Raw genomic sequence first — 27,592 nt, forward strand, 5'->3', positions numbered from 1 at the left:
TGTTTTGTGAACAGGTCACCAGAACTCTGACATGAGGAGATGATGCCAAGCCAAAGTACATACCTATGCTGGATAGAAGCTCTGGATGGGATCCCACCTTCTCCTCCATTAGGCCACCTGCAAGTGGCTCAGATGCTATGCCACCATGATTGTTTTTTGTGGTTGGCGCCATGGAGATGAGCTCAGAAGGTACCAGAGTGCTTACTATTGAGCGAATACTAGTGGAAAGAGGACCACCAGGTAAACTGGGTCCTGCTGAGGTGGAGCCCGGGCCCACAGGGCTAGAAGTCACTTTTAGCAGAGTAGGTGCTGGGGGTGTTGGAGTTTTACCGTCCAGCTCTGTGGACAATTGCTCTGTTCCGATGAGCCCGGGAGCTGTGGTCTCTAGCCCTTGACCCTCAGTCTCTCCATCTGTACCATATTGCTCTTCTCCTTTCTCAAGGGAGCCTGTAACTTTCTTACATGCTTTGGTGAGCAAAATCTGGCCAATTTTGTCCACTTTTCCTTTGCCCTTACTGGATGATACTGGGCTTCGCCGGTTGACAGAGGAGCCTGGACTATTGGTCAAAAGGGGAGGAACCATTGTGGTTGACTGTGAAGAGGGCAGAGTATTCTGATCTGCTGAGATGTTTACCTGAGGACTAGCCTCATCTGGATTCAATTCTTTCACTTGCTGGACAGGGGGATGAGGAGGGACAACTGGAGATGTACAAGGAGGGGAAGGAAGTTGAACAGGAGTGGCTCTTGAGTTAAGGACTAAGGGTCGACCTGGCTGAATGTTTGCAGCAGGACTACTGGGGGGGACATTAGGTGGCACGGGAGCCGAAGAAAATTTTATGTTCTGAGGTATGTGCAAAGGGCCAACAACTGCGACAGAGGGAGGCATTAGGCCAGAGTTGGTTGTCAGTGGGGCTGCAGGAATTGTGCTTGGCTGTGATCCTTTCATAACCTGAATTATCGAAGATGAATTGATAAAGACAGGTGTAATGAACTGTGGCCGGGCATTAGACTGAGCAGCTGACTGTCCCTCAGAAACCATAACCTTGTTACCCACATTGGGCATTGTGACGACTGTTGACATCAATGCAGACTGCAAGTGAGTTGGCAGGGCTGCTGATGTGTTAGCTGAAGTGGTTATGGGATTAGAAGTAACAAATACAGTTATTTGATTTGGAGGCAAGGGAGTGGAAATGGATGAAGAACTAACAGGTCTTGATATTACTGGAGGGATGGTGGGTGCAACGTTAGAACTGACCTCACTCAATTCTGGATGCACAAGAGTTGAACACGGCTCATTACTGTGCGCTAAGTTTAGGGAATTAGAGGATTCTTTAGAAGATGATGGATCCTGCAGAGTGGGAATGACAGATGTTTTCTTGAGGTCCTCCCCTGAAACTACCGGAGGTGTTACTTCCAGATCTGTAAGCCCAGGTTTAATGGTCACATTAGGAGCTCCAGAGTTGTCAAGAAGTTGACTTAATGATGTTGGTGCTTCCCTCATGGCAGGAGACACCAAATTTTTGTTCTCTTCGACACTGGGAAGTTTGTTAGGATCTGAAGGTTGCCCATCATTTTTGGATTGATCTTCAGGGACAACCATTTTAACTTCTTGGGCAGGGACTGCTTTTAGCTCAATATTTACCTGATCCTTCCTACCCTGGGAATTCTGGCAATCACTGTCCTGAGGCACATTCAAGCTCTCCTTGTTATCGTCAAAAATAGCCTCCACTGCAGCCACAGGCACAGCGGGATTCTGAGGATTCAGCCCACCGCTGTTAGGATTAGCCAGAGGAGTGGGGCTGACCAATACATTTCTCGGCAACTCAACATTCTGCAACAGGGCTGCATTTGTTTGAGAGGTCAGAGTAAGTTTAGGGGCTTTTGAATTTTGCCTTCCAGGACTTGGGGTGGTTTTCCTACTAGATCCAGGACTAGATCTGCGACTGTTGCTTGGACTTGCCCTTTTTGTTGCTCCGGTATTAGATTGCTTTCCAGAATTCACCACTACAGAATCTAATTTGTGAGTTTGTGGGGCAGCAAAATTGGAAGGATTATTCATGGAAAGATTTGAAGGTGCTTGCCCAATAGCCTTCAGAGTTGTTGGATTTAAGCCCTGTTGATCAAAGCCCCTGTTTAAATTTGGCCTAGGAGGTAAAGGAATATTAATCTGTGGAGGGAAGAGTCCTGCTATGGAGGCATTGAGTCTTTCTGGTGACAGACTGATTTCTGAAGGTTCTGTGCTGGGAGGGCGGTTGTTAGGTGTCTGAGGATAATAGGGTCTGGGGCTGGCTCTGTTTGGTGTTTTAGGCCTAGATGTCTGGGTTGGAGCAGCTACATTTGGAAAATGGTGGCCATGGGAGCTAGGCAGGGAATTTACAGGGGGTTGCTGGGGAGTTGCACCTTGAGTTGCTGAAAGGGGTGATGGTCCAGGTTTGGGCCCTGCCATCATTAACTGATTCTGAGAAACTACTAAATGTGAAGGCATATTATTTGGGCCTCCCGAGATAGATGGTACTTCACTGCCACTTGCTTCAGGAAGTGACGACATCTCTGCTAGTGGCGAGCTAGAAGGATTCTGTGGGTTCTCCTGGTATACCATCTTTCTTGAATTACTTCCCAAAGGAGTATTCACAGGCATTGGCATTCTTTGTTTATCAGGTGATGGTGGTATGGAGGCAGGTCCTTGCAAACTGACCATGACAGGTACACTGCCACTCTGCTGCATGGGCATTCTTTGGGAGTCTGGGTTCAGAGGGCCCCTTGGGGTGTGGACATTTTGGGAGACTGGAAGCCTAACAGATTTGGGATCTTGCTGCATCATGAGCATCATCATCATTTGTTGTTGCTGCTGCTGCTGCTGTTGCTGCTGTTGAGACTGGGGCTGACTGGGTGGTGGTGGCGGTGGCTGCTGCGGCTGAGGAAGCTGTGGCTGTGGCTGCTGCTGTGATGGCTGTGGTGGGGGTGCCACATGTTGCATGAGTTGAGGAGGCATCTGCTGCAGTGGCCTCTGTTCTACTGGTTGAGTAGGATAACCTAAAACGAGCCCCCAAAATTAGGGAAGTTAGATTTTCAGTGAGAAAACTGCTACTTTTAGAGTACAGCCAAGCAATATTTATCCAGGTGGCAGACTGTGCACAAATAGCTCAGGTATGCCCACTCCAGAGGTAGGAGGCAGCCCCCATTCTTTGACAATGCTTATGGAAGCAAAAAGCAAAGCATTAGGACCTGGAGCTCCTCAGGATGCAGGGTCTGAATGAGGCATTACTGTGCCAAGACTTTGAAAGGTACTCTGTGCTAGGTACAAGAAGTAGCTGAATCTATACCAGCTAAACATGAAAGGAGAAAAATCAACAGCAAGTGGCTGACCACCCAGGATTTGAGTCTCATGTAGACATAATCAGTATTTCACTGCACATGTGAATGAATTAAAGCATTTAGGATTCACTTTTTCTGTTAGCAGAGCATCAGTATGTTTATGCCTTGGTTTTGCTGAAAACACCATTACTGAAGACAGTCTTTTTATTCTGTTTGTTTGTTTTTGCTTTTTTTTTTTGGTACCGGGGATCGAACTCGGGTCCTTGCGCTTGCACAGCAGGCAGCGAAACCACTGAGCCGAATCCCTGGCCCAAGTCTTTTTATTCTTTCAACAGAAGTAAAATACAAAATTCTAGGGTTCCATTCCTTAAGAAAAACGGATTTTAAATTACTCTAATCCATTGGCTCCATAAACTATGTTGGATCCTTTGGGCTCAATCCTTTGGGGGAAACTGACTGAATTAAACTGTCCATGGGCACATCAGTTTAATAAGCAGTGGAGTAACGGACTGATACACATGCTGAAAAAGAAATGAGCACTATAGTTTTTATACACATTAATTTCCATTTACTTTCCTACATGTGAACCTCTATTTGGAGAAATATTTTCTATGAATCTATAACTGGGAGTATAAATAAGATAGAAGCACAGCCCCTAGGAATAAAAAATAATTTTGGACAAAGAACTCTGAGGGACAATGCCTTCCTGATTTGCAAAAGGCAACAACATCTCAAATAATTTCCTTTTGTGAAGATTTTCCTTGGCATTTTAGAAAAAAAACCTTATATAATCAGCAGAAAGGATACATAGATAATCAAATTAAACTAAGAACAAAAGTGGTTCAGTAGGGAAAAGTGGGCATAGAGTTGGGATACAATTCCACAAATTAGATTATTCCACTGTTTCATGAAAAATACTTTCAGAAGGTTTTAAGAAGGCAAAGGAATATGAATAGTTGGCTCTGGCAGCTGGAAGAAATGCAGGTGCAAGATTTTCATAGAGCAGCTATCGAATGCTATGGGTCAAACTCTGTTCTCAACAGCTAATTAATGTCTTCTTGCCAAAGATTTCTATGGTACCATTGAATATAATGTGCAGAATCTAGTTTCAAAAGTTTTTCTTAAAAATCCATTTTTTGTTTTAGGTCCAAGTAACTTCTTGACATTTATAAAGCCAACAACATATGGCATTTCCACAGGTCAACACAGTGGGTTTTTATTTTTCACATTTAGTCTAGGGTTCCCGTATTAAGAAAATCATAATTTCTAGAAAAGTCTGTTCATGTAGCCCTTTCATCTTTAAAATTAGCTTACCCAACATCACAATAAATACCAAAAAGAGCAGCACAGATAATATACTGGCTTCTTGAAAATAACAGCTAAAGTCATGGCTGCTGTACAGGGTCCAGAAGCTGGAGGCAGCAGTCCAAACAGCACTAATGATAAGACAGATTGGGGCTGATGTGATAGAATGGTGAAGAGGGAAAGCCAGGACACACAAAATTAAAAAACAGATTTATCAGACATGGGATCCAAACTCATATGTATTCAGGGGCCAGGCAGGTAGTAAAGAAGCTAGTATAAGACAACAGGAGTTCTGTGAACATTGCCAAACTGAAGAGCAGATGCCCTTTGTAAAGGCATTTTTGTTTTATTTGAGACAGGGTCTTAACAATGTAGTCCAGGCTGGACTTGAACTCACAGCAATCCTTCTGCCTGTCTCCCAGGATGCCTCCAATTACAGACATGCACCACCATGCCTGGCTTGTAAAGGCAATTTTAAATTCAGGTTTTTAAGATATCACATGGAGATTCAAACCCATTATGGACCAAATTCAGCCTGTAGGCCCCCAGTTTGCAGAAAGGAGGCATTAAAGTTTGTGGGACCTCTGAGATCCATACAAGAAGAGTTCATATATATTTGAAGGAAGAAGGCACCCCCTCCTATTCACAATGCCTTCAACATCTGGACAAACTCATCAAAAATGGGCAACTTCCCAGAATCAATCATGCTACTGCAACTCTCTTGTGTAACTGTGTGTGGTGTGTCCAAGCAACTTTTTTGTAACACAAAATACTGACACCATGATGAGTTTAATTTTTTTTGATTCAGATACTTTTTTTTGGGAGACAAGGACTGCGATGTAGTTAAGACTGGCCTTGAACTAACTGTGTAACTGGGGCTATCCTTGAACTCGCAGTGATTCTCCTGCCTCAGCCTCCCAAGTGCAGGGATTACAGGTGTGTGCTACCATGCCTTGCCCTGGATTCACTTTTAAAATACATAAATTAAAGACAGATTAAAGTTTATTTCTAAAATAATATCACTTTCATTTATATGCCAAAAAGGAGGCAGAATTATTAATGAAGGAAAACCAAAATATACCTCTTTGTATACATAGCGCAAAGTGTCATACATGGTGAAGGGCTTGTGCATCTTCAACCACATAACAGGGGGATAGTTACAAGTCACAAGGCCAAGAGTAAGCAGGTATGGTATAGAGATACTGTGAGGGCCAAGGATTTAGCCCAGTGGTTCCCTCGCCTGCCTTGCAAGCGCAAGGACCCGAGTTTGATCCCTGGTACCAAAAAAAAAAAAAGAGATATTGTGGCCTTGGTTCTATAATACTGTGCCTGGGCTGGAATGAATTAATGAATTTTAGAAGCTTTTTCTTCTTCAACATAACCTATCAACATTTAAGGGATATTTTATAATAAGAGAAGGGGGGTTCCACATATTGGTATTATTCATTATAACTTATTAAACTGGTAGTACGCACACGTATCTTTTATTATTATTTATGTATTTTTGTTTTAAAGATTCACAATAAAACTTCTATTAAAAAAGATAATCTTATCTTAAACTCTGGTTGCTCCCTGCTTTAAGAAAGCCTTAGGAGGAAAGGCTGCAGGACAGGCAGATAAGCAGGATTAGAATGAAAATATCTCTCCACTTAATCTTTTTTTTTTTTTTCCTTTGGTACTGGGGATCGATCTCCATTTCATCTTATTTCATCCTGATACCAACTAGAACCTTGACACTGACAAGAATAAAGGGGCTTTTCATATTTGTCTAGTTGCATAAGGACTTAAAATAATGACAATGAGTAGAATGTGTATGTGTGTGCATGTATTCAACATCAGAAGTTATATTTGAAGTATTTACTTAATATCAAAAGTTCCAAATACTAGACACATTAAATTGCAAAGCAGACTAGTTAGCAGGCAAAATATTATTGCTTCCTTGAAGAGAAAAAGTCTAGTAATGCTCCATACATGAGAACACGTATATAATCTTTAGCATTTTATTACCTGGTGGCCGGTTTGAAAATTCTGGCAGTTTAGGGCCTGTATTGTCCAAGTTAATTCCCTGTTCACTAGGCAATGGTTGCTGATCAGCCTCCTCCAGACCACCTGGGCGAGTATCTGGGGTGCTAAAAAAAAAAGTGACACATTTGAGAGTAAATTGTATAGGAAATATACAAAACTTGATCAACCCCTTCTATATCTCTGAAGAATTACATCCTGTTTTCATTATCATCCTTATCATTATTTATATCTCTATTTAGTCTGGATAAAATATTTAATAGTGGCATAAAAACCTGGCAATTTCATTAAATGTTAAATCCACTTAATCTAATAGTACTGCATTTATTCAATGGGTTTTCTACAAATTTCTGATACATTTTTGTTTTTTGTGGTGTTGGGGCTGGAACCCAGGGCATTTACACATGCTACGCAAGTGTCCTACCACAGAATTATACCCTCAGCCCAAACTCCTGATACACTATTTTGTATGAAATCACCCATTCTTAGTTTTTTAAGGCCTGATCATGGTTTGCAGTTGCCAGTGCTACAAAGTACTATTCCTGTGACACCACACTATCTTCAATGTAGTTATTAAATTCAAACAGGCTGCTCTAATAATTCATAACATCTTGCAATAGATTATAAGTTACTTGATGGAAATGTTATTCAGTGAACAAAGAAAAGCAGAGATGACTGTAAGAAAGTTAATTTTGCTGTAGAATAAATACTCAAAGATATTATATCCATTGGCTTTGGGATGCTTTTATTTTACCTGTAGCTTAGAATTTTTAAGGAGAAGACAAATGAAGAAACTTATTTTACTAACACCCACATTCCTGAGGAACCAGAGTGCTCACATCCCTCATTTGTTTTGTAATCTCACTAATTGCACCTTTCTTTCCTACCTTTAGTTTTCCTCTGCCTTTAATGTATCATGGTTGTCCATTTCAGATATCATTTTGTCTCATTATATTCTACATAGTTTCATAAGCCACCCTGAACACTGTTTTGTTTTTTGGTTTTTAATTTGGTGGTACTGGGGATTGCACCCAGGGCTTTGCCATGACAGGTAAGCAGTTTACCATTAAGCTTCAGCCCAGGCTTTTTAAATTTTAATTTTGAGGCAGAATCTCATTGTGTAGCCCAAGTTGGCTTTGAACTTGTAATCCCTCTGCCTGGGCCTCCCAAGCAGATGGGATTACAGGCATGGGTGACCATAAATTCATTTTAAGAGCACCAGAACATGGGAATTTAGAACTTGAAGTAGGGCCTCAGCATATCCAGATCCCTATACCAATCTGTTCCTTATGTAAGACTTACCTCTCACTTCAAATTATAGACAAGAAATCTGTGCTTTTACTTTCAAAGGATTCTACAGCTAAAATAATCTCAGATACCTGCTCTAGTCCCCTCATGTTATAGATAAGAAAACAAAGGCCCAGAACCTAGAAGAGACAGCCCCAAGGTCCCATTGTAAGCTAGTGGTAGAGTTGAGAGCAAATCTTATTAAACCTACTGTCTTTCACTTTGCTAGGAGTCCTCCTGCTCTTTTTCACAATGTGTAGAGCCAACAAGTAAGCAACAAGTAAGCCCGTAGGGCTGATGAAGACAGCAAAAATGTATACTAACAACAACTGAATAATCTTGCAATTTTACTCCCAGTCTACTGGAATAAAATAATTGTTCTCATAAAATGTCATTCCTAAAATTAAGAGCAGTAAAGATTTTAACCAAAGAAAGAGCAACCCCAAAAAACTGGATAGTTAAAGGGCTTATTAAGCTTGAATTCAGGAAAACATAGCCTGTTAATATAGCACGACTGGGTTTTAATCTACTAAGATTCAATAAACAGCAAGACAGTATAACCACCAAAGAATGTTGTTAGGGAGACTGGGATAAAAGCCTGGTTTTACTTTTGTTTTTTGAGGGGTACTGATTAACATCTCTCCCTTTTTTGGTACCAGGGATCAAACTCGGAACCTTGTGCTTGTGAGGCAGGCAGAGGCACCACTAAGCTAAATCCCTGGCCCTACATCCCCTTTTTTGAGGCAGAGTTTCACTAAATTGCTCAGGCTGGGGCTTGAACTTGCAATCCTCTTGCCCCTCCTGCCTCAGCCACCCAAAGTGCTGTGATTACAGGCATGTGCCACTATGCCTGGCTAGTTTGAACATTTAAGCTTGTTTAAATAAAGCTTCCTATTCCTTTTTTACAGTTGTAGTAATTTATTTCAATTAACCTGTTTTATATTTATTACTCATTATTCCCTGTTAATAAAAGTCTCTGAATTCCAGTTTTATGACTAAGGCTGAAAATCCAATGCAATCAATATTTCTTCTTGAAACATTTTATTAAAGTCAGAAACATGCCTTAACACTTAGCTTCAGGAAATTAAATATAAATGGTTAATTGCCCTTCCTGCTATGATCTTGCAAAAGAGCTTACCTGGTGAACCTTTACTAAAAGGGTAACTGACTGAAAAGGTATAATCATCTTAGTATGGGGTGTAAGCTTTTACAGATGATAAAGAGCCTTTAAAGGAAAGGCACATTCAAAAGACCATTTTTTGAGAGGCGGCAGAAAGTTTCAAGCAGTTTTCATTCCCAAAACACAATTGATCTCATTGGCTCCCCAGTAGTCAGGGTAAAACCAAAGCCAGTGCCTTGTGCAGTTATAGTGTGGTAACATTGGTTACTGTTCAGGCTTTGAGTATTACAACCTTTCCCAAAACCCCAAGACCGCAGATTTAAGACATATCAGCCAATTGTAACATATCCACCTTGTTTGGCTCCTTAGTTAAATAAACAAACTGTAAGAAAAAGAGAATTGAGATAATCAGAGAAATGTGAGCACAGTTGGATATGTGAGACTATTGAGGAAGTATTAGTTTTCTATGTGTGCTAATGGTATTGTGTCGTCATATAAAAGAACTGTCCTTATCTTTTAGAGGTACACAGTGAAATACTTACAAAGTAAATTTGCCTTAAAATAATAAAGAAGGTAATGGGAGAAAGTATAGATGAAGGTAAGATAGGCTATGAACTGATAATTGTTTAAGCAGAAGGATCTCATTATACTATTCAAATTTTATATATGCTTAAAATTTTCAATAAACAAAGATGTTTACACAAAAACAAATGAGTAAGGTCTGAGGCAAAATGATCACAACCTACTTTAGATCTTGCTGACTATTTTTCTTCTTCCGAGGGGGTTTCTTCTTCTTCGGTTTATTTGCGTTGGTATTATTTTGCTTATTGTTTACCCCGAAATGGCCTGCAGAGATATCACTCTGCAGTAAGTTGACCAACAATGGGCTTGTCAGTGTGACATCCTTATTGACTGGGAAACCTGGATTCTGACCACAGGACATTTGATTTCCATTGGGTGCTCCACTGAAAGGTGTGTTGAAAGGCATCCCATGGCCTGAGAAGTGGCTTCCTGAGGCACTGTTTCCCTGCATGGCCTGCACATGAGGGGGGACCATGTTGGTTTGTTGCATGCTAACATCAGGCATCATCTGAGACAAGCTGACATCATTATTTGCTGTAGTAGCAGGATCACTATGCTGCTGGGCCATGTGGGGGCTAGGCCCTGGTGGCCGCAGGACTTGCCCTTGAATCCCCATAACCTGAGATGGACTGTTGTTTACGGGCCCTTGCTGGGGCAGCATCTGTCCTGACATCTGTCCTGTAAACTGCACCATGTTTCCTTGCATGTTAGGAGTTGGTCCCCTCATTATCTGCGTTGGTCCCGGCATGACACTGGATTGGTTCTGGGTGTTAAACTGTTGCTTATTGCCCTGCATCTGATTGGTCATGATCTGCTCTATCATTGGGCTCTGTTGGAGCAAAACCTGCCCCTGTGTCCCCATCATCTGGTTATGTGGTGCCATTATTTGTTGGCCCTGCTGGGAAAGCAACTGCTTAGGTGGGGTCATTCTTTGGGGTGAAGGCCCAAGATTTTGGTTCTGAGCATTCACCATCATCTGGCCCTGTGGCATAAGCTGGGCCCTTGAAAGGATCATAGGGTTCTGAGGGTTCAAAGTTCCTTGTTGCTGAACCATCTGGCCCTGGGAGGGCACAATCTGCTGGTGCATGCCCATCAGCTGGGATGGTGGGCCTTGCTGGGGCTGGCCTTGCATGTTGCCCAGGTTCACCTGAGGAACCCCAGAACTACCAGCTGGCTGATTGTTCATGTTGCCATGAATTCCCATGAGGCCAGGCTGCATCATATTTGGTGGCCCATGGGACACCTGCATCTGGTTTTGAGGAGGACCAGCTCCTTGACCACCTTTAAAAAGAAAGAAAAAAAAATAAAGCAGTTTCAGAAAGAAATATTATTATCTTAATGGTATTAAGATACTCAAATTACCTTACTTAGAAAGATACCCATCACCCATATATCCACTAACCAACATAAATGTGCCATGTTTGACATACTTTCTGTGAGTCTTTCAATCTACGGAGATATGATACAGAATAATTGTTTACATTTTCTATGATCACACAACAGAAAAGGAGAAAATGTCTTACTCCTCCATGGAGACTTAAAGGTAACATTTTAAAAACCAAAGGTTTTCTTTCTTTCAGATTAAATAAATAAAGGCAGCATCTCACTGATTTAACATGACTTTAGCTACCTTATCTGTGAAGAAAGTTCACAAAAAGCACTGTAGGCTAAATAAACTCTGCTATAAACAAGCCAGGGAAACAAAGAATGTTCCTTGTTCTCTTAGGAAAACCTCAACTGTACTGAAAAGACATTTAAAAATGCGTCTTGGGAAACTATGATTCCCAAAGGCTATGTGTGTAATATCTAGATGCTGTACTTTAGAGAATACCTAACACTTCCCAAGGACTGATCTACTCTGTCTCAGTATGGTAAAAATGATTTAATCCTGATCTAGAAGCTGATTTTTTTTTTGGTACTGGGGATCAAACTTGGGTCCTTGTGCTTGCGCAGCAGGTGGCGAAACCAATGAGCTAAATGCCCGGCCCAGGAAGCTAATCTTTTACTGATAGTCAACAGACTAGATGATTCATTGAGAAGCTGCAGACAGAAGAATGCTAAAATTTCAGGGACCCTATCCTGTGGCAGTCCCTACTGGATCACTTGGGACATGTTCCATTCTTCCAGTTATTTCTAATTTAGATAAAAGGTGCTGCCTAGCCCACTGCAGTGTTTATTTATTGTTGGGTCTCTGGGATTTTTCAATAGCTACTTGTACTATTTTTCCTATTCCCCAACCTTTTTGGTGATGGGGATTGAATCCAGGACCTTGCTCATGTTTGCATGCACTCTGAGCTATATCCCTAGCCCATTGTCCTCCTTTTTAACTGAATAACTGTCTATTCAAAAGCTTATTTTATCCCTTTTATTTTTCACTTTATTTTGTTTTTTGAGACAAGGTCTTGCTATTAGTTCAGGCTGGCCTTGAACTCATTATGTAGCACAGGCTGGCCTCAAACTCACAGCAATTCTCCTGCCTCAGCCTCCCAAGTGCTGGGATTATAGGCGTGCACCACCATGCCCAGCTTTTTTTTTTTTTTTTTTTTCCCATTTTTAAATGGAGAGTAGAAAGTAGAAGCCATAATGAAGCCATTCCACACTCCAGCCAAAGGCAAGGGACAGTCTATAGCTAAACTTTTCCTAAATCCCAAGGAAGACTCTCTAAGCCAGGTTTATAAACTTATCTTGAACCCCATGACCATTGTATGTGCTACATATGTTGCAAATAATGGTGTATAATCATCTAACCTACAATTATTTATTGGGTACCTAATTGGTACGTGGTACTTTTGGTGCTGAAGCAGTATCAATAAACAAGAGAGACAAATTCCTGGAAAAAAAGAGTTTAGAGACCAGATCTAGGAAGGTCACTGGGCTAAGAAGACAGCCAATATTCTGGCCCTGGCCCCTCAAGGTCTACAAACAACCCAGGACATGAGAGAACCTTTGCTACAAAATCCTACAACTTTTGCTCGAAGCAGTTGGATTGAAACTATGCCCTTTCACCCAGAACCGGGAAGGAAGCTCCCCCTCAGCCATCCCAAGCTCCTAGGGCAGAGAAGGTGAGCCGCATGGGCACCAGAAGCACCCCCCCTCCCCCGTGGAAATGAGAAGACTCGTAAACAAGCCTCAAAAACAGGCTTGTGGATCACCTACAGCAACCCCAAAGGGAAACGAGATGGAACATTCTGATACTCAACTACCTGGACTCTCTGAACTGGCAACAAAAGAGGATCTGGGAAAAATGAAATCAGAAATAATTACTCAGATAACAGCAAAGATTGTGCTCATAGTGCAAGACATGATTAATAAATCTAGAGAGAACACAGATAATAAATAGAGGAGCTGAGGAACATGATGGAATCACAACATAGGAAACAAATGGAATCTATAAAACAGATGCAAACAGATTTCCAGGAGATTAAAACCTCCATTGAAAGTCTGTGCAGCAGAATGAACCAATGTGAGGATAGAATTTCAGATATAGAAGAAAAGATTGCAATTAGTGACCAGGAAAAGAAAAATTGCTTTAAAATTGTAAGGGAACACGAGAAATCAATCCAGCAGCTGCAAGACAATCCAAAGAAGAATAACATAAGACTGATTGGAGTCAATGAAGAAAGAGGAGAGAGTGCAGATGACATAAAAAAACTGTTCACAAAAGTGATGGCAGAAAACTTCCCAAGGAGGGGAAAAGAACTTGACATACAGATTAAGTGAGGCATATAGGACTCCAAATAGCCTTGATAAAAAGAAATCTACACATAGGCATATAATAGTTAGGATTCCAGAAATCCAACAGAAGGACAAAATTCTACAAGCAGTGAGAAAAAAGAAACAAATCACATACAAAGGAAAGCCCATCAGAATCACAGCAGACTTCTCACTGCAAACCCTCAAGGCAAGAAGAGCTTGGAGAGATGTATTTCAAGCCCTAAAGGAAAAGAGCCTCCAACCCTGACTGATGTACCCTGCAAAGCTCTTTCAAAATTGATGGAGAAATAAGATACTTTCATGATAAAGAGCACCTCAGGAACTTCATGAATACCAAACCAGCACTCCAAAAAATTTTAGACAATACCCTAGGAAAAGACAATGAGGATCACAACCCCAGGAAAGCTAGCAGAATGAATCCATTGGGCGTGACAAATTAAACGCAAAGGGGGAGAATCCAACAAAAAGAAAAAGTCATGACAAGGCTTTTAAAACTTTTAACTTCATCTCCCTAATGAGTGTATAATTCAGTCTTGTTATTGTACTGATTAGTATTTTTCTGATTCTAGAGTTGCACACCTTTCCTTGTGCTATACTGGCTATTTAACATCTTCTTATGTCTACTTTTTAATTGGATTGTCTATTAATGAGCTCTAAGAATTCTTTATATATTCTGATTATAGGTTATATGCATTGTAAATATGGTCTGTTTAAGGACTACTTTTCATTTTAACGATGTCATTTAAAGTTCTAAATTTTGATGGAATCTCATTTATCAATTTTTTTCTTTTATACATGTCTTTTGTATCCTAGGTAGTTCCTGCCTACCCTGAATTCATAAACATTTTCCCTTATAATTTCTTCTTAAAGTTTTATACTTTTAGGCTTTCATATTTAGGTTCATAGATCCCTTCAAGTTATTTTCATGTATGGAAATAAGGGCTCAGGTTAATTTTTTATATACGGATACCAGGTGTTCTAGTGCCATTTGCTCAAAACACTATCTCTTCCTTGGCTCTTGAATTGAGTTTTATATTCTATAAAATGCTAATGTTAAATAATCTTTCAAACCTCAGTGGACCATATATGTGTGGTTCTAATTCTAGATTCTGTTTTATTCAAATGATCTATATGTCTTTCCTTACATCAACACTGCCTTGATTACTGTAGCTTTAGAAGAAGTCTTAAAATTAGGTACTAAATGTCTTCCAACACTGTTTTTTTTTTTTTTTAACTTTTCTAGGTCCTTTGTACTCCTACATAACTTTTAAATTTCAATATCCAATTCTTCATTTATAGCAAGTATACACAGACCTGAATTTTTATATATACCTTGTGTTTTCTAATCCTCCTAAATTCAAGTACAAGTTCTAGGGGCTCCTAGAGATTTCTTAGTATTTTCTCTGTAGATGATCATTTCACCTACATATAAAGATTTTGCTTCTACCTTGCCAATCCTACCCTAATTGTGTCATTTTATTGCCAGACTATTTTGGTGGGGACTAGGTTTCAAAGTTTAATGGACAGATAAAGAATAAGCATATCTGTCCTTGTTCCCCACCTTGGGAAGAAAGCATTGTGTCTTCTCCATTCATATAAAGCATTCTCGCTGGAAGTATGGAGTACATGTCTTTAATCTGTTGAGAAGGTTCTGTTCTACTTCTAGTCTCCTGATAGCTTTTACCATGAACAGCTGTAGAATTTAGTCCAATACTTTTCTCCAACTAGTGACAGGATCATATGGCTTTTTCCTTTCCTCTGTTAAAATGATGACTTTTGGGGGGTGGATTTTCCAATGCTGAACCAACACTGCCATCCCTATAACAAAACCACTTTCTACATACTGCCAGATCTGACTTCTAATAGTTTGTTTTGTTAAACAAATTTCTATCTATGTTCATACTTTTTTCTTCTATTATCTTTATCCAGTTTTAGGATTAGCACAATGCTGAGTTCCTAAAATGAGGGGAGAAGTGTTCCTTCTTTTTTCTGCTTTAATTGTTTGATATAATTTATCAGTTAAAATGTATATGAGCCTGCTGCTGTCATACAGGTAGGTTTTCAAGCTAAGAATATACTTTCTTTAATAGGTGCTATTCACATTTTATATTTCCTCCAGAGTTAGTTTCATTAATTTGTCTTCCAAGGTACTTCTTAGAAGTTGTCAAATTTATTTCAAAACAGATTTTTTTAATATGCTTTCTATATCCTTTTACATTCTGTAAAATCTGTGGTAATGTCTCCTAGATCTTGATATTTAATTTAAAAAATGTATAATTGATATTGTGTGACAGGAAGAAAAGATCTAAAGGAGCAGGGGAATTGGGAGGGGTAGGGGAAAGGAAAAAAGGGAAAAGAAAAAATATGAGAAAAGGAAAAAAATGGAAACAAAGTCTTTGCAAATAGGGAAGTGTGGAGGGGGTGAAGGGAGGGCAGGGGAAGGGGGAAAAAAAAAGAACCAAGATACTCATGTAAAGGTTCAGGATCCCAATGATGAATGTAACTGTATTTTTTACCTAAAATGTACCAATAAACTTAAAGGGAAAAAAAAAAAAACAAAACAAGAGAGACCCGCTCTTTGGAGTCTAGTTGGGAAGAGACAAAATACAAAAAGCCAAGGATTTTTTTTCAGGAAGCAGCAAAAGTTCACAAGAGTAATAAAATAGGGTAACAGAATAAAAAATGACAGACAAGAATAAAAGGTACTATAGATAGGCTTAATGGGAAAACCAAAACAACATGTGTGGCCTGGGGATGTAGCTCAAAGCACACTTACCTAGCATGCCCAATGGCGCAAAAGCAAAACAAACCCAAAGAGAAAGACAAACAAAAAATAGGTTTATGTGGAAGATAGCATACAAAAATACAAAACAGCTGTGTGAGGGTAGAAGAATTATGAATTTTAACATTGTTTTAAAGCTTCTTATAAAAATTAGTTTTCATGACTCAGCAGATAGGGCAAGTCAAGTAGTTTGTCCTATTCTTTTCAACACAGTTTGAAAATCTTTTTTCCTCCATAAGTCAGGATTTTTCTCATTCCTTAGTGATTTTACTGAAAGTTGGAACCACATAATTAAATTAACTCCAATTGCTGATAGGAGTTGAGAAAATATTTGAGCTGCATCAGTCCAAATTGCTTGAATGAGAAAAGGTAAAGGATTAGTTAAATGGTTCCCAAGCAACCAGATACCCAGAAACATGAAGTTTGGGATATTGCTTTGCAGTACTACTTTTTATTTTTTATTTTTTTTGCTACTGGGGATTGAACTCAGGACCTCACACTTGCCAGGCAGGCACTGTTCTGCTGAGCTACATTCCTGGCCCCATTACTACTTTTTAGCCATTCCACTGTTATCTTACTTCCTCTTCAAAATTTCTTCCTATATACAGTATACTGATTAAATTTGAAAAAAATACTACACTGTATACAGAATCTGGACACTCAGCATAAACAAAGCTAAGATTTTTAAAAGTTGTCCAATTGTGCCATCTGCCTACTTAACTTTGTATTTTACCATTTCCTTTACCAGAAATGCCTTTTTACTACCTGAGCAAGCTCTAATTCAAGGTCAGCAAACTATGGCCCAGGGTACAAATCAGTACACTAATAGTTTGTAAATAAATATTTGGAACACTGCCACACTCATTAAGCAGAATTGAGTAGTTGCAACAAAGATCACATAACCTAAAATATTTATTATCTGGCCCTTTTTCCAGGAAAAAAAAATTGGCTAAACCCTGCTTTAACTCAGTTCCATCTCCTTTTTATAGTTGTTTTCATGGTCCTGAGACATTTTACTGATTTTCCATGTAGGTGTAATTGCTCTGAAGGACAAAAGTACTTATACAACTGAAATAAAGGCAAGAGATCAGGACAAATTAACCTGTATACCTGTTTCCTATCAAGGTATTTACCACACCATGGTCCATACATGCTAAAAAAATTACAGAAAACAAACCTGCATGCTGGACATTTTGATTTGCTTGTAGCTGGGGGGCTCCTGAATTCCCAGGGTTGGTTGTTGTGGTGGAAGGCACCTGACCTTGCATAAAGTTCGGATTGGCCTGTCCTGCTGAGAAGCCAGGTGGGAGGCGTTTAGGCATTCCTTAATAGAAAACAATGAGTAAGGCAGTTACCTAGCAAATTTATACTCTTGCTTAGATATGGAATGAATAAGGAAGGATGAGCTGCATGAAGTCTTCACTGGCTTAGCTCTCTCTGTCACACAGGTAGGATCTTTAATAATAAGGTTGGGAAAGATGGTTAAAAAAATCAACACAATCTCTTACATGAGCATTGTCCAAATGAAAAAGAAATACTGAAAAATTTATACTTAGAACATGCCAAGGAGAAGATGGCAATCTGCTCCCTAAATGTGATCTGAGGCCATACCACAGCAAGGTTTGAGGGCTCACTTTTCTCTATAATACAATGGATTTCAAAACTTTACATACTTAAAACACAGGCACCAAAGCAGTGTGCTAAATTCTCTCATATTCAAACAAATTGATATGAAATACTAGAAAACAAAGAGCTGGGTCCTGTTATCAAGGTTAGGTGATTTTCCTCCCACTCTGAGGGAAATGGATGACAATCTCCTTTGCAGAAAACTTCCCCCCAATGTTATGCTTGTCTCGTTGGAAGGGACAGGAGATTAGAAACAGTTCACAGGAGCTTCAAAGCGAGGTTATATTGAACTTGTCATTTGCCTTCCCCTTATAAGGTTTACTGTGATTCTGACAGCTATGGTACCAAAAGCCATGATCTAATGGAATCTTACTCAAGTATCATTTCCTTTTAGGAAGGCCTAATTTTAGAAAACAAATTTGTAATAAGGAGAATCTCAGACCCAATCAGTTTTTATAATATAGGCCTTGATATGGCCAGATCACCTAGGTGAGCATATCATCTACTCTATGAAAGAATTAAGAATTAAAACTCACTTAAAGTTTTCTTGCATTTGTCCATTTCTTTTTTTTAAGGGCAAAATTTTTAATGCCTTGAAAAACTCTTTGTAGACAAATATGCATTTGTCCTTTCTTTAGCAGTGACAAGTCCCCATTTGCATGCTTCCATTGTAATTAAATCAGTAATCACATTTGCAGGAGGGACTACCCAGCTTCCACTGATCCAGGGCTAGATGCCCAGAACAGTGAAGTTTGGAGCTGAAACATTCTTGTATTTTGTAAAAACTTCTTAGGATTCAAATATTAGAGCCTGCATGTCAATAAAACTAATTATAAGAGAGTGAAAAGACTGATGAGCAACTTAATTTCACCAGAAACCATGGGAACATGCCTTTGGTATGTTGCACTAAAGATGCAAGGGTTTTTTTCTGGGTAGGCAATGGGTGTCTTTTGGTGGGGATATGCTTATCACATGACAGTATTACTGACATTCTCTATACCTTACTGAAAAGCTCCAAGCACGTTCATGTGCACTAGATCAATGATTAATAAGAATAAATAATAAACATGGAGATGGATAAGTTTTACTGTAATCGTTTTACCTCTCACACATTAAGCTCCATTGCTTTTTCTTCATACAAGAGGCACCTTACAAAATAAATAAATAAATCTCCTTTAGGTATAACTAGTGGAATTCCCTCTCTAAGGAGCAGGCATTGGCATTATAAAACTATAAAAGTCAATGATTTCTGAACTCATTCCCCTTTAATACTTTAATCAAAGTTAACAAATACCATGCTTAATATTTTACTAACTAGGATTATCAAACTTGTTAACTAGCACGGCATTTTTCCCAGTAAGATCTGTACTTATCTTTTCATTTTTGCTGTACTGCATAACCTTAACTTTTTCAACAGCTGAGAAATTTGTTGTTAATAAAATGCATGTTTCTTCTGGACAATTTACTAGTACAAGATTAAGCAAAAAATTATTTGAAAAACAAATTTCTATATTGAATTTTACCTGCATTTTAACCAGAGAGCTAGCTTATATATAAACCAGTAAGATGCTGCATAATGTATCAAGATAATAATGCATCAAGTTAACTAAGTCATACCAAATGTCACCACCATACACAAAACCAAATAATTACATCCTTATTTGACTTCCTCCATTAATGCTAAAAACTTAAGTTCTACTCAGATCTATCTCTAGCAAATTTACCAATATAAATAGCTTCAGTATTCCTCACCTCCTAGGGCTGGATGTAAACTCTGTGGCCCCTGGTTTGGTGGCTGCTGCTGCATCACCATGAAGTTAGGTGGCACATTTCCCTGTTGAACCATAGGATTCCGACCTGGAGAGCTGACGGGCTGCTGAAATCCCTGGGGAAGTGGGTTATTTTGAGGTGGCCTTGGTCCCATCTGCTGCTGAGTTTGGTTAACCGTTGGGGAAGATGCAGGGGATCCCTGCTGGAAGGAGGAGGGTGAGGAGGCAGGAGACTTGTTGGTGAGGTGGGGCTGCTGCAAGGGGGTTGGGACCCTGGAGGGCCCTCCCTGCATACTCTTCATCTGAGGAGCTGTGAACTGGCCTGGGTTGCTCATCTGAGGAAAGTTTGAATGGGCTTGTGAGGCTTGCTGGCTGCCAAAGGGATATGGAGGGGGAGGGTGGGAAGGTGTCTGTACCGTGGCTAAGGATGGTCTTGCCTGGAGTTGCTGTTGCATTGTGCCAGGCAAGGAAGACTTCTTCCACCCCTGGTTTGCAGTCATTGTGCCCAAAGAACCCTGGGCTGGAGGAGGCTGAAGGGCTCCAGAAGGCAGCTGGTTCCAGCCTGGAGGAACAGGCACCTGAGTTGGGGCAGTAAACTGGGGACGAATCCCCTGTGGCTGTTGCTGCTGATGTTGCTGTGGGGGTCTGGCCTGCAACTGTTGCTGCTGCTGCTGCTGTTGCTGCTGCTGCTGCTGATGCTGTTGCTGCTGCTGCTGCTGTTGCAGCTGGGGAAAATTAGCTGGGTTCATTTGTCTGTTCACAGCAACAGGCTGCATTGGGTGATGTGGAGGAGCTAAAGATCCTGAGGGATGACTCTGCTGTGGTATATGGAGCCCAGAGAGGAGTGGATCCATTGCATCTATTTAAAGACAGCCGACAAAGCAATAATTAACATATTGCAACCTAGATCCTAGAGCAGTAGCCTGGATCTGCTGGTACCATTCATGTCCACGAGCAGCATCTATGTGTAAAGCATACCCCAACGATGATAGAAAAGATGAATACTGCCTTAAAAAGAAGTTATGGTCCAATAGTGAATATAAGAGCCAAATGTAAAATGTGGACAGCAGTATTTTCCAAATCATATTTTCAGGAACTCTGTTAATTACTGTTATAAGAAAATGAAACAAAATAGTCAATTAGGTTGGGAAACACTGAACCCCAAAACCTTATGTAAGTTTCATCTTCACTGTAGAATGTTCAGTGTTTCAAGTATATTCATTTTGAATCTCAAAGAGGCAGGGTAAAGTATGATACATTTACCAAATTTACTTGACTACAGAATTCTGTTATGCAGAACTAAGTAGGCCAAGGCACGTTTTTATGAATGTTGACAGCTAGGCTTGGTAGCATACACCTGTAATCCCAGCACCCACAGAGGCTGAGGCAGGAGGATCAAAGGTTCGAGCCAGCCTAGGCAATTTAACAACTTAGGGAGACTCTGTCTCAAAAAATAAAAATAGAGGCCTGGGGATTTAGCTCAGTGGTGCCACCGACTGCCTCGCAAATGCAAGGTCCTGAGTTCGATCCCCAGTACCAAAAACAAACAAACAAACAAATAAAAATAAAAACAGACTAGGAATGTAGCTCAGTGTGATGGCCCTGGGTTCAACACCCCCCCAGACAGTTATAAATGTTAGAGTATAACTAGTAAGATTGTAATGAGAAATTGTGAGAAGAAAATGTAACATTTTGTTTTGTTTTGTTGAGACAGGGTCTTGCTATGTAGCCCAAGGTTGGCCTTGAAAATACAGAGATCCTCTAGCCTCAGCCTCCTGGGATTACAGGCATGTATCACCACACCTACTGAAAGTGATAACATTTGGCTTAAAGAAATCAGGGCAAGTTTTATAAAGGTACCATTGAGCATGGCAGTTAGGAATTTAACATCAGAAAGCAGAATTTCATAATTATCTCTGCAAGAAGTCCTACCTTCTTTGATCCTCAAAGATTGGGAGTCATTACCTGACTGAGAAGCAGGGCGAGGGGTCCTGGGCTGCTGTTCTGGATTGGTGCCTGGTGCCATCATGGAAGATGACATGTTTCCACCCTGGGGTATCATAACAGTGGCAGGGCTGGTCATCCTTATTAATCCTAGAAAAAGAAATCCATAGAATAGTATACTGGATTTGCCACTATTTTTGTTTTTGATTACCTATTTCAAGAATATGAAAGAGTATGAAAAAATTTTATGCCCATAATCTGCCTTTTTAAAATCTAAAATTTCTGTGTTATCTCCTCCAGATATTTACCCAGTTGTATCAGAAGCTCCCTCCCCTACTATAATTAGTGTTAATGGTTCTATATTTATTTACCTTTTCTGCATATATGGGTAAATTGAGTCAGCTTCCTTTTTCACTTAATATTATTTTTTAAAGTTTATTCCTCTTGATTGCTATTAAGTGCTCCACTGTATAGAACCATACATCCATCCCCCTGATGATTATTAGATTTCTATTTTTTCTAACGTTTTATTCTCATAATTGTGTAATACTGTGTATCTGTCATGAATTCTTATGGACAGGTGAGAATGCTTTTAGACATAAATTTCTTGGGCCAGGGATTTAGCTCAGTGGTTTCACTGCCTGCCTCATAAGTGCAAGGTCCTGAGTTTGATCCCTGTTAACAAAAATAAATAAATTATCTTATGTACTAGTCTCATTATTCCATTCTAAGTATTTTCTAATTTCCACGATGCATTTTTAAATTTTTTTGGTGGTGCCAGGAATTTAACCCAGGGTCTCTTGCATGTTAGGCAAGTTCTCTACCAATGACCTATATTACTGGTGGTGAACCTATGGCATGTGTGCCACAGCAGGCTGTCTGTATCATTGAAAAGCTCTAAAAGGTTCATCATCACTGACCTATATCATCAGCTCTGATGATTACTTTCTTAAATCATTAGGTATTTAGAACGTACTAATAAATTTACATGGGGTATTTTTGTTAGGCTTTTTGTTGTTGTTTGTGGTGCTGGGATCGAACCTAGGGCCTCACACATGCTAAGTAAGCACTAGCATTACGCTACATCCCCAGTCCTGGTTGGTTTTTGTTGTGTTTTTTATTCTAGGTTTGTTTTTTTAGTACCTGGGATCGAACTTGGGTTCTTGAGCTTGCGCAGCAGGCAGTGAAACCACTGAGCTAAATCCCCGGCCCTTGTGTCTTTTAACCACTGATTTGACTTAACTGCATAATGCTTAGAGAACAGGATCTGTGTGATATCAGTATTTTGTATTTACTGAAACTTGCTTTGGAAATAATGTATAGTCAATTTGTATAAGTGCTACATTTATACTTGAAGAGATTGAGAACTCCTGAATTATTATTGCATGGTATCTACATATGTCCATTACATAAAACTAATTATTTTATTCAAGTTTTCTTTACTGATTTTTTTTTTTTTTTTTGGTACCAGGGATCGAATTCAGGTCCTTGCGCTTGTACAGCAGGCAGCGAAATCACTGAGCTAAATCCCTGGCCCCTTTACTGATTTTTTAAATAACAGAGATGCATTAAAAATCTCTAATATTTGCTATCTCTCTAAACTACTTGGAAGACTGAGGCAGGAAGACTGCGAGTTTGAGGCCAGCCTGGGTAACACAGTGCCATTCTGTCTCAAAAACAAAACAAAACAAGAGAAAAAACAAATTAAAGAACAAAATAAAGATAAATAATAGGAAACAAGGAGATAGATCTTTTGCAAATGGGGAAGAGGATCAAGAGATAGAGTAAGGGGCTAAGTATGGGAGAAAGGGGATGTAAAAGAATTAAGATGTGTTGTCTTCATGTACCAACTCCCTATGATGAATATGATCAGTAGGTATTGCAAAAATGTACTAATAAAAATAAAAATTAAAACCAAACAAAATGATTTGCTATCTCCATGTATTTCTTTTGGTATTTTTAGGCTAGGCTATTAAGTACACAGAATTTAGCTATCTTCTTGGTAAATTTTTCCTTCTATATTATATACCACTGCTCCTATTCATTTATATACTTTTTATCTAAATATCTATTTTATCTGGTAAAAATAAATTTATGTTCTTTTTCTTGGTTAATACTCACCTGGTTTAATCTTTTTCTATCTTTCTAACTTCCTGAGCCTATATATTTTATGTATTTCCTGTAAGAACATAAAGCTAAACCTGAAATTACTACTCTTATTATTCTTTATCAGGGTTCATAGTCCAATTACTTAGACAAATCAGACTACTTTATCATTCTGTTTTCTATTTACTTTTTTTCCTATGTTATTTTCCTGGATTGATTTCTTTTCATCATGCTTCTTCTACCTTTCCATTTTTATTTTAGAAGTTGCATATTCTATTACTTTACTCGTATCTTTAAGAAGTTAACAGTCACATCTGACTTAAAAATCTAATAATATACGATCATTATTACTAAGTAATTCAATACTTTTTTAGATTTACCCCATGTTTACCAATTATTTAGCTCACAAGTCCTTCTTAAATCTTATTTCTTCCATCTTATGTTCAATTTTCTTCTTCCTGAAGTACATCCTTGAGCAGTTCAATTAACAAGGGTCTGTTAATGGTAAATTCTCTGTCTCTTGGAAAACATCTTTATTTCTACTGTCCTTGATAGTATACCTAGGTTTAAAAATCTAGGCTGTCAATTATTTCCTCAGCACTTTGAAAATACTATTTTAATGCTTCCTGGCTTCCAACTTTCCTGTTGAGAAATCAGGTATGAATCTGAGAGTCTTTCCTTTGTAAATAATTGGTCTTCTCTTTGGGTTGGTTTTAACATTCTATTTTTCATATTCTGTAGTTTTACAATATTCTGTTTAGATATGGATTTAGTTGTAGTGCTCAGGACTAGTAGGCTTCTGATATTGAGGACTTAAGTCTTATTAGGTCTAGAAAAAATTCTCTCTTTTAACTCTTGTCCCTCCTCATTTCTTTGTTTGTTTTTCTTTTTGTTTTGCTTTTTGTTTTTTTGGTACTGGGAATTGAACTTGGGACCTTCCGCTTGCGAGGCAGGCGCTGGAACCACTGAGCTAAATCCCTGGCCCCTTCCCTCCTCATTTCTTTATCTTCTTTTGGAACTCTTTTTTAAAAACATATGTTAAATCTTCTCATTTTATCCTCATGTCTCTTGGCCTCTTTCATATTTCTGTCTTTATTCCTCTCTGCTGCATTCTAGGTGATTTCTTCAAATTCAACTTCAAATCCAGCTATTTTAAATTTGGTAAGTAATTACTTTAATGTTTCAAAAAGTTTTACAAGTTCTGCTTTTCCTCCCAAAAAATATCTTTATACTTTGATACTAATCTTGTTCTCTTCTTACAAATTTCACTAAGCACTCTCATATTCTTATACCTAAAATTCTGGAAGAAGAAAATTTAATTCTAAATTTATTTTAAGCTCATTTATAGTAGGCCTCAACTCTGCAATGATCTGGGTTGAGACTATGCCTCTTCATAGCTTTGGCAATATCACTTAATGACTTAGCTTAGCCATTCCTGGGTCATTTCACTAACATATTAAATGTCTAATATGCAAGAAGATAACTCAACAACCACCATTTTTTCCAACCCTCAATTAGAGCCCAGGCCAAGACAGACAAATTTCCTATTTGTTTCCCTTGTTAGAGCGTGACAATTTTCTAATCTATTTTTCAGTGAAAATTTTGACTTCATGAGAGATTCTGAATTCTAACTTCACTCTTCACATGGACCAAAGGCAGGATTTCATCTTCTATTCTTTCCTGGCCATTGAAACTCAAATCTCTTAGCATTCATAAAATCTCCTTTGTTTACTGGTGAATTTTTCATGTTTGACTTCTTTTTTGCTCTGGTGAGTTCTGCTTTCTTTTTATTCTTCTGCTTTCTTATAAGCTCATCTATGCATTAAATGTTATATTTTGTCCTGAATTTTAGGGTAAATATTTATCTGTTGAAACCAGATTCGTTTCTGAGGCATCTCACCCTGTTTTTCAAAGATGGTAATTAGACAGTAAAAAAACTCTTGAGAGATAGAAACAGGTTTTCTTAGTCTACAATGAGCTTTTTATTCCCAGAAATTATCAAGTACATGCTGACTACATGCTCAGTAGTGACACTATAACATCCATTTCTAGTAGTAAGCAAGAATTTGGACCAGATTTGTAGTTCATACCTACAGGCAGTTTTGTTCCCAGTGGACACTTAATAATGTCTGGTGATATTTTTAGTTGTCCTAGATGCAGGGAAGGAACAGTAGTGTTACTGGCATCTGGTGGATGAAGGCCAAGAATACTACTAAACATTACAATTACACAATGCACAGGACATTCAGGGCAGAGAATTATTGGCACAAAATATCAATAGTTTTGAGACGGAAAATTCCTGCTTAGAGGATTACTATTGCATCCCCACAAATCTTGGAGTTCTATAAGGCCACAAAAAAATAGGGTATAAATTCTAGTTGCAAAAGAATTTTGCAATCAATTTTCTATTGCCAATTCTAAGAAATAATAGTGCCAAGAATAACTGATAAACCAAGATTTCCTAGATACACAATACCAAAGGTCATTTATTATTGTTTTAGAGGGGATTTAAAGTCACTTTCCCTAGAAAAATTTCTATTTAGTTTAACCTATTATTAAATTTTGTTTGCATCCTTTAGATCCCAAATAGACAAGTGAGAAAAGGAATTCTAAAATATGCAATATGGAGGGCTGGGGAGATAGCTCAGCACTAGAGTGCTCACCTAGCATGAGTGAGGCCCTGGGTTCAATCCTCGATACCACACAGCTACACCCACACCACACATATGGTACTGTGTGTATGTACGTTTGTGTGTGTGTGTGTGTGTGTGTGTGTGTGTGTGTGTGTGTGTATATATATATATATATATATATATATATGCTTGGTAGTTGTTATGACTTGTGTTTATATGTCCCTCAAAGCCTCATGCAGATGAAGTTGGGCTTTCTTTTCCAGAGGGGGCTGAATCTGGAATGTGTGATGCTGGGATTAAGGGTATGTGATTACCAAACCACTACACATGAGTGATTGGTTTAGCACCTCCCTAATCCCCCACAGTATGGATGAGGTAAAAGGAGCAGAAAAACACTGTTAAGGTCCTTGCTGCTTTGCTACCTTCTGGCCTCCATAAACTTTCTCCTCTGCCATGCTACCCTGCCTCAGAGCCAGCCTATTATGGACTGAAACCTCTACAAAGCCAAATAAACCTTTCCCCCTTTAACTCTGAGTGTTGGGTATTTTGTCTCAGCAACAAGAAAAAAGTAACTAACAGTAGTATAAAAAGATAACTGAGGATTAAAATGTTACTGTGACTAGAGATCATGACTAATTGATTATTCCTAGAACTTTTATTCTGTATATTAAAATTAGTGTCTTTCATTAAATAACAACTTAACCTGATTTTAAGTTTTCTATATTGGTCATGGACTACAGCACTATGATTCATATTTCATAGAGATGTTTGTAAATATGCTTAGTATTTGCCAGATATTAGTCTGAGAAAGCTCACAACTGGTGTGCTATCCATTTAACAGTATACCCCAAGCAATCGTCACTCAAGCAGTGTGTTTATTTACATACTGACTATCCCAGTGTTACCTGGGCAGGTGTCATTTCAGTCAGTCAATTCTTGTACTGAATAAATTTGATCAAATTGTCATTTTTGTATTTCCTGTTATCTTATAAAAATTAATGAAAAATATGCAAGTTTTGGTCATCCTGTATTTAAATAATTGGACTGGTAAGTGGTTAACAGCAGTTTACAAATGGGAGTCTTAACATTTTAAGCCTGAAGGGAATCTATAGCATTATTTCCAGGACAAAATTAAAGACATTTTGAAGCAACTAAGGCCAGAAAATATTAAGTCCTTTGACAGGAGTTGAGACTACAGCCCAGATTTCCTGACTGTCAATCCCAGGTCTATTCATTATTTCACTAAGTATATATAACTTGGCTAGGTTCTTTCTTTCCATTCTACTTCTAGCATTGTTCTTCTAGTAGTGGCAACCATATCACTTATAATTTTTCATCAGGATGCTTTAACACCAAATTCTCGGGCTTTTGTGAAGAACTACATACA

The 27,592-nt window shown here is 38.8% G+C and overlaps 1 protein-coding gene across 18 annotated transcripts in view; it reads right to left on the minus strand.

The window, feature by feature from the left end:
• Ncoa6 (nuclear receptor coactivator 6) overlaps positions 1–27,592 on the minus strand; it is a 95,054-nt gene that overhangs the window by 20,118 nt on the left and 47,344 nt on the right. For 10 of the 18 annotated variants that reach the window (XR_015442016.1, XM_004867903.4, XM_021246897.2 and 7 more), the window contains 6 exons: positions 21,488–21,616; positions 19,506–20,381; positions 17,305–17,451; positions 9,796–10,912; positions 6,628–6,749; positions 64–3,033 (listed from right to left, as the gene is read on the minus strand). Coding sequence is in view for 17 of the 18 variants with exons in the window: in XM_004867903.4 (XP_004867960.1) it covers positions 64–3,033; positions 6,628–6,749; positions 9,796–10,912; positions 17,305–17,451; positions 19,506–20,381; positions 21,488–21,616 (5,361 nt within the window). In the remaining variant the exon portion in view is untranslated. The remainder of the gene's footprint in view (positions 1–63; positions 3,034–6,627; positions 6,750–9,795; positions 10,913–17,304; positions 17,452–19,505; positions 20,382–21,487; positions 21,617–27,592) is intronic. The other 8 variants (XM_087188909.1, XM_004867905.4, XM_087188913.1 and 5 more) reach the window with 7 other exon arrangements.

This window comes from Heterocephalus glaber, unplaced genomic scaffold (genome assembly GCF_053883595.1).
Source record: "Heterocephalus glaber isolate CG9 unplaced genomic scaffold, H.glaber_assembly_v1.0 deba00001532, whole genome shotgun sequence".
Taxonomy (NCBI): domain Eukaryota; kingdom Metazoa; phylum Chordata; class Mammalia; order Rodentia; family Bathyergidae; genus Heterocephalus; species Heterocephalus glaber.